Source organism: Rhamphochromis sp. 'chilingali' (assembly GCF_963969265.1).
Source record: "Rhamphochromis sp. 'chilingali' genome assembly, chromosome: 18".
In the NCBI taxonomy this organism is placed as follows: Eukaryota; Metazoa; Chordata; class Actinopteri; order Cichliformes; family Cichlidae; genus Rhamphochromis; species Rhamphochromis sp. 'chilingali'.
This window is the reverse complement of record NC_137945.1, coordinates 28,519,229-28,526,181: the sequence shown is the minus strand read 5'-3', so window position 1 is coordinate 28,526,181 and position 6,953 is coordinate 28,519,229. Positions and strand designations below refer to the sequence as shown.

Sequence of the window (6,953 nt, the reverse complement as noted above, 5' to 3'; positions counted from 1 at the left end):
CCCATAGATCAGGCTTCTTTAAGTGCTGCCTCTTTCTTTCTCTCCTATAATGTTTCTGTTCCAAACTAAGAGCTTTGCTGAACGGCACGTTGTAATTTGGGTGAACCAACCTTTTAACAACAAGGAATAACTATTATTGTTTTGGGGTTTTTTTTAATAATAATCCTGCAAAGCCAAAGATGAGTTTCCATCCACTGCTTCTCTGTTGTTTCCTACTAAAGACATACGTTTTGACATTTTTGTTTCAGAACAGCTGGACTCTGTAGTTTCAATAAATATCACAAAGAAGAGAAAAGATTTTTGTTAGGGTTAGGCTAACCCATCTTCAGCAGTGAACTGATACACCTTTGGTGCTCTGGTGAGCATTTGCAGCAGCAGGACTAAACGTGTAGGAGTGAGTTTGTGCTTCAATATTGCAATCCCTCCTCACTGATACTCTGCTGAACACAGACGGGGGAACTTGGGTGACTCTTACTGGCATTTAGAGTGGAGTATAGAAAAGAAACAGCTTTACTACTTCCTGTGTGAAGTGTAGCCCATGAGGAGGGAGTTATATGAAGCTGAAAACCTGACCTCTGCTGAGGGTTCAGGAATAACTGAGATAGATAGCATCTCTATGGTAAAACAAGACTTTACTGTTAGCTCCATTAGATACACACACGCACACACACACACACACAGCATAAAGGCCACCCTAGCGCGTGCTTTTAACAAGATCTGATAGTCACTAAAAACTTCACAACAGCCCCAGCAGTGTGTCTGTAAGTTCACGGATGGTACATTTCAAAGCTGAATATGTAGCAAAAACAGAAGCGTGAATCGGCAAATAAATAAAAAGTCACTTTTAATGGAAGTTCTTCTTTCACACTCAATCAAGCTTATAGTCTGATCACAGAGAGAGATGTTGGACATTCACCCAGAATAAGACACACGCCGGTCAGTTTTATCAGACAAAAATATATATATTTAGAATCTTTACATTAAGCTTGAATCATGAAACATACACAGAGGAGTGCGCACACCTACAGCCAAACACTGATTTTTTTTTTTTTTTACTCCTCACACAAGTCATTTTATTTTGTACCCTGGTGTCAGTGTTGAGTTGTTGTCTTAAGCAATGATGGGTTTTTTTGTTGCTGTTGTTGTTGTTTTTTACAAATGTGCAAATAAGACAGATTTGGAATCCTTCAGCGCTCAGTGTAAAAATAAAACAGTCCAGGATCCTCGGGAGCGGTGACAGAGCTCTCACTCTACCTCAGCCCTGCCCTCTCAAGTTTAAATACAGCTCCTCGTTGCTTCGCCTTTCATTTTCAAGTAAAGTGCTCCTCTAGCAAAAACCACAAGGCATGAGATCAGTCTCGTATTTTTTCGCTGATGTTTAAAAAACAAACAAATTGAAAAACAACCCAAAGGACAAAAAATGTGGGAATGTCTTTTTAAAGTACAAAAGAGCCAAAGCCAACAATTGAGAGGCAGTCCTGGCTGTTTCTTGGAGGTGTCAGTCATTCAGTTCCCAGCAGGAACTGGTCATACAAACTCCAGCTTGCCGTGGCCACTGTACATCCCCCAGTGCACCAGAGACAGGATCTTGTCGTTGCCTAGGTCAGCCTGCCTCATCTTGTCGCAGGTCAGACAGCAGTTCTCGTGGCCCGTCACAGGTACCATGCACTCCAGGTCCAGCTTGGCCACGTGTCCCTTCTTGGTGTGGTGGCCGTGGAAGCTGTAATGGAGCCGCGACAGCATCTGCTGCCGCTGGTCCTGCAGCCGCTTGTTCTCGCTGCGCAGCATCCGTAACGCCAGCATGATGAGCAGGACCAGGATGAGGCCGCCAGCGATCGGCACAGCGATCACAGCCGCACGGAACCACACTTCTTTGGCTGAGGTCAGCTCCTGAACCCGGGTCACCAGGTTCCTGTTGTTGCTGTCTGGCTGGTAGCGGCCATCTGCACACACGCATGGAAAAAAATAAAATAAAATAATCTGGTTAAATGCATGCTCATATGGTTTCCACTGCTCCATGGAGCCTGGTCTTAAAGCAAGTGATTATGTTTGAACTGCTGTTTGGAGCTTAATGAGAAGGAGCTGCTCTACTCGCCAGTCATGCCAGTAAAGTAACCGCAAAGAGGGAAAATAAGACAGACAGACAGACGCGAACGCACAAGTCAGAAAGGCCAGCAGGGGCAAAAACAAATGAGTCACCTTGTCCCGAACTGAGAGCCAGAAATTAATTTGAGCTAATAAACTATAGTCTGCTGTGCTCGGGTTCACGCAGGAGAGCTGCCGTCCTTCCTCTCTGACTTTTCGTGCACCTTTTCATGACTCTATAAGCTGATGTTTCTGCCCAACATGCATATTCATTCTATGAGGCACATTCCAGCTCAGTGGGAAAATTACATGGTGCACACATAATAAAAAAAGAAAAAAAAGAAAAAGATTATATCTGATCTCTTTCCAAGTGCTTAAAGGTAAACGGGCTGCTCCCTGCCTTCCCAGGCACAGAGCTGGAACCCATTAAAAGTCAAACCAAAGTTCTATTAAGCTTGGGGTGGGGGGGCAGAAGGGGGCAAGGGTGGTCTGAATATCCTTAAACATCAAGTGTTTAAAGAACATTAAAGCTCAATGTATTGCTCCTGGAACTAGATGGAGGAAAACATGGGAGTATTTGCTGAAGAGGACTCGTAAAATCCCTCCACAGAGTGCCATCGTTTCTAAAAACGTAGCTACAGTCTAAAAACAAACATCCCGACAGCCAGTAGCTCAGCTCCGCTACCCTGTTTTACTTACCTGTCGAGTCTCTGGTGTGCGCCAGATCATGTAGGCCCCTGTAGTTGCACATGTCATCATGGCAGCACTCCAGTGTTGCCGCCCTGCTGAGAGCATCCAAGGCCCTTTGGCTGCTGCAGACATCCGCAGCATTGGCAATGGGGTCTAAACACCCATGGGTGAGTGGAGAGTTGGCGTTGAGCGGGTCCAGCACCTTGGTGAAGCAGGCGTTCAGCTCTGATTTGCACATGTATCCGGTGGCCACACAGTGCGGCGCATCACAGTAGCACCTAATTTCTCCTAAAAGTGGGGAAAAAAGGCAGCGTTAGGGGAACCTGTGCTGACATTAATCCGCTCAAGGTTTCAGAGTCACCATGGCTATTTTGTCTTTAACGTCCAACCATGTGAATATAAAACTCGTATAGTTTGCAGCTGATTTTCTCCGTGTTTTTATCAAACTCATGCTGGCTTCTATTTTACACCAACTGTAGTTCAACTTTTCCCATAGTGGTATACCCTGCTTTTATTTTGAAGTACTGCTCTAAAAGTATCTGTTAAGCCCTGCATTAAACAACCTGGTAACTTTTGAAGAGATCACAGGATTTTTTTTAACCTGTTCACCTGTCACACCTTCATTTAAGAGCATCCCGTTTAAATGGTTCTTTTTCTCTGTATTCTAAAACAGGAAGCACGTAGCTTGTAATTAGTGGGTTGTCTCAAACGTCAATTTCTTTCAACCTAAATGAAAATTAGTAAAGAGAGGAAGAGATTTTTTTTTTACCTGCAAACTTTCTCCCCCATCCAAAGTTTGCATGCAAAATTGCCTGGGGGTATTGGTATGGGTGTGGTGGTTGGGTGCGGGAGCTCTGAGGTCCCATCTAAGGAGCCTCCAGCAACCTTATCATTAAGGCAACCTGCTCTTACACGGGCCCACTCATTACTTCATCCAGGGCTCCTTTCTCAAAACAGAAATCTGGGCCAAGGATCTGCCCGAACAAAACAGAACCACTGAAACACATATTTATCAACTTAGTTTGCCTTTGATGCCCTCTGTTACTGTTATTATTATAAGTATAAGGACCACTGCAGGACGACCAATGTAAATGTCATTTCACATACTCCGTGACTGCTTTATTTTGAGGAAAATTATCAGAGCTCCACATATAAAGACTTCCCTTAAGCTTTTATGTGCTGGACTCAGGAACAAAACCTGGAATGAGAGAGCTAAAAAGCCCGAAAGTCTGTGACTGCACCAACTTAGCAGCGCAGGAACACATTCATCAGATCAGTGTTTTCCCTGTGAATGATTGGAGCGGTGGGGCCCAGGCAGGTCATTTGGAGAATATTTCATTAGAAAGGAGAGGCCCCTTTGTGGACTGAGGGGGTGGTGGCGGGGAGAGTACTGAAGCTTTTCTAGCCCTGCTAAGTCTCGTATGAATGGCAGCTACAACATTAGTGGAGTTATTTAGGCTACGTTCACACTGCAGGCGAAAGCGCATCAAATCCGATTTTTTTGACCCTATGCGACCCATATCCGATCATGCTATGACAGTGTGAACGGCGCAAATCCGATATTTTCAAATCCGATCTGGGTCACTTTCGTATGTGGTACTGAATCCGATACATATCCGATGTTTTAGAAAGCGACTGCTGTTTGAACGGTCAAGTCGCATTAAATCCGCCTTTTACGTCACCGACACAAGACTGAAGCCAATTATCAGCGCCCGAGAAGCGCCCGAGAAGACATCGCGAACGCTTCCTGGCCATCCAGCGTAGATGTTAGTGAAACTGTTGGGAAGACAATGTGAACATTTTATTTGTACTGTATAATCTGCAGATTCTGACAGAAATCTGCAGCTATCATTTGAAGCACCGCTCCTCTCTTAAACAGCAATAAGGATCATTATTAGGTTATTTACATTATTATGTAAATAACAAAATAACTTAAAGCAAAAATTGGGAAACGAAGTCCGAAGGGCCATCAGTCAAACAATACTGTTGCTCTGGGTCTAAACAGAGCTCGTTGTGTGTGACAGCTTCTTTTGCGCATGCGGGCCGCTTTGAGCGTTCACACTAGAGCGCGTTTGCTGTCGCATTTTATTTGTAGTGTGAACGAGCAGACAAAAAAATCGGATTTGATCAAAAAATCGGAATTGAGCATTAAGACCTGCAGTGTGAACGTAGCCTAAGTGTAGCCTAGCAGCTAAGAACTGTATTACACACTTGAGGATTAATCACAGTGTATTACTATTATATTAATAACAGTGCATAGAGGTTAGGTCTTATTAAAAATTTGGTTTTAACTGAAAAAAGGTATGTCATGCCTTCAGAAAAAAAATAATAATGAGGGCAGAGGTAGTTATTGTTGTTTCCGCTGCTGTTATTAAGTTTTCTCTTCTTTTTTTTAAAGGGGAGGTATGACTGAATAAAATTAACTGAAATCTGAAGACGACTGGAAGAATAATATGTTTATTACGAAAAAAAAACCCCAGTAATAAACAAACGCGTTTATGATTCCCCTCATTGGTAAAGTACGACTTTATGACCAAATGTTAAATCATTTTCTTGCTAATTATGACGGGTTTTCCCCGCAAACACTGGCGCGAGCGTAAGCTGCCCCGCAGAAGCCTGGAGCCGTCGACTGAGGGTTAAGTTCAGCCTCGTTTTTATCGCTTCAAAACACTGTTTATCCTCTTTTGAAGAAGCCAACAAACACGCATCAAAGTCCACACGTACCTTTGGTCAGAAGAACGGCCATGGCACAGAGTTCCAATTGTAGCCAAATGGAAATGAAACTGGACTGGCGATCCATTTACACCAAATTACTGCACAAGAAGAGTCCTCATATATCCAGTAGCAGCAGCAGAAGAGTCCGCTGGGCAGAAAGCAGCGCGAGAAAAAAAAAGATTTACATGAAGCTATGGCGAAAAATGAAGCCTTCGTGGGGTCGGAACGCGGTAGCTCACGATCCTGACTGGAACACCAAAGAAAAGGGGGAAAAAAACACCCCAAAATGTCTCCTCTCCCGCATGGAGCCACCGAGACCCTCGCGAATTTGTTACCGGAGCGCACAAAATACAGCAGCCTCTTCTTCAAGCCCAGAAACAAAAGAAAAGATATATACTCCGTTGAACAGAGTGAAACCGAGTCATAAAGTTGTCAGTGCTGGTCTTCATCTGTCTCGCTCTGCAGCCGGTCACGTCGAAGCATCACTTTTGTATTCCACGACTGAGAAACAAACACTAAACACGGACAACTCCGCTGTGCCAAAGGCTACAAGGGACAGGCACGATCGAGCAGAAATAGCTGTGGTCAGTCAGAGCTCCGCCTCCTCTAATCTGATTGGCCAGCCTACCGAGAAAGAAGTTAGTGATAGGACGTACAACAAAGCATCCGGTGGCTCTTTTCAAAATAAGGCAAAAAATATAAAGTATTTTAAAAAAGGAAAGTACTATTAAAAAAAGAAGAGAATGAGAAAAATTAAGATATTAAGATAAATTATATGAATAAATTCTATGTATAAATTACATGAAATGGACACTAAACATAAAGCATGTTTTATTATCGATCTATGTAAAACAAATGGGATCTCCTATTATTAGTGCATTACTAAATAAATAAGCAGATGCAGTTACACTGGTAATGGAAGGATAATGTTAACAGAAAATTTTAATGTTACGCATCGTGCCATTAATATGTTAAAACTTAAACACTATACTTAAAAAAACCCATAGCATTCTTTTAGATTTTTTTTAGGTTTTGCACAGTCATCTTGAGGAATTATTATTATATGATTTATTTTCTCCTAATGTTCCAATCAGGTAGCCCCTGAAGATTTATTCTCTAGACATAATTAACTTGTTTCCGGTCTCACACTGCTTATTCTTCTGTAGCTTGATCACTCTGAAGCTTTCATTCATCGTTCTTTATTTCCATAATAAAGTATCCCATTTATCAGTAGTGGATGCCATTGGTCCGGGCAGCAGTCACTCCAGCAGGTTAACAGCTGTCCCGCACACAGTCATACTGTCGCCTGATGATAATGCAGGTCTTGGACTATTATCTGTGTTTTCAGTGTTATGGGTGCAGCCGATATGTGATGTAATCCTCCCCACTTTTTTCCAAATTTGGATGATATAAATTACCCAAAACTTACCCAAGAGTACTGACAGATTCTTCATTGAGCACAA

General features: G+C 42.8%; 1 protein-coding gene across 1 annotated transcript; it reads right to left on the bottom strand.

Moving 5' to 3' along the window:
• Nucleotides 1-827: 827 nt before the first annotated feature.
• Nucleotides 828-6,054, bottom strand: bambia (BMP and activin membrane-bound inhibitor homolog a). Its single transcript, XM_080865838.1, has 3 exons — nucleotides 5,500-6,054; nucleotides 2,785-3,063; nucleotides 828-1,943 (listed from the first exon to the last, which is right to left on the bottom strand). Exons 1-3 carry the CDS (start codon nucleotides 5,573-5,575, stop codon nucleotides 1,528-1,530), a joined length of 771 nt encoding a protein of 256 aa, XP_080721964.1. The 5' UTR covers nucleotides 5,576-6,054; the 3' UTR covers nucleotides 828-1,527.
• Between the last annotated feature and the right edge of the window lie 899 nt (nucleotides 6,055-6,953).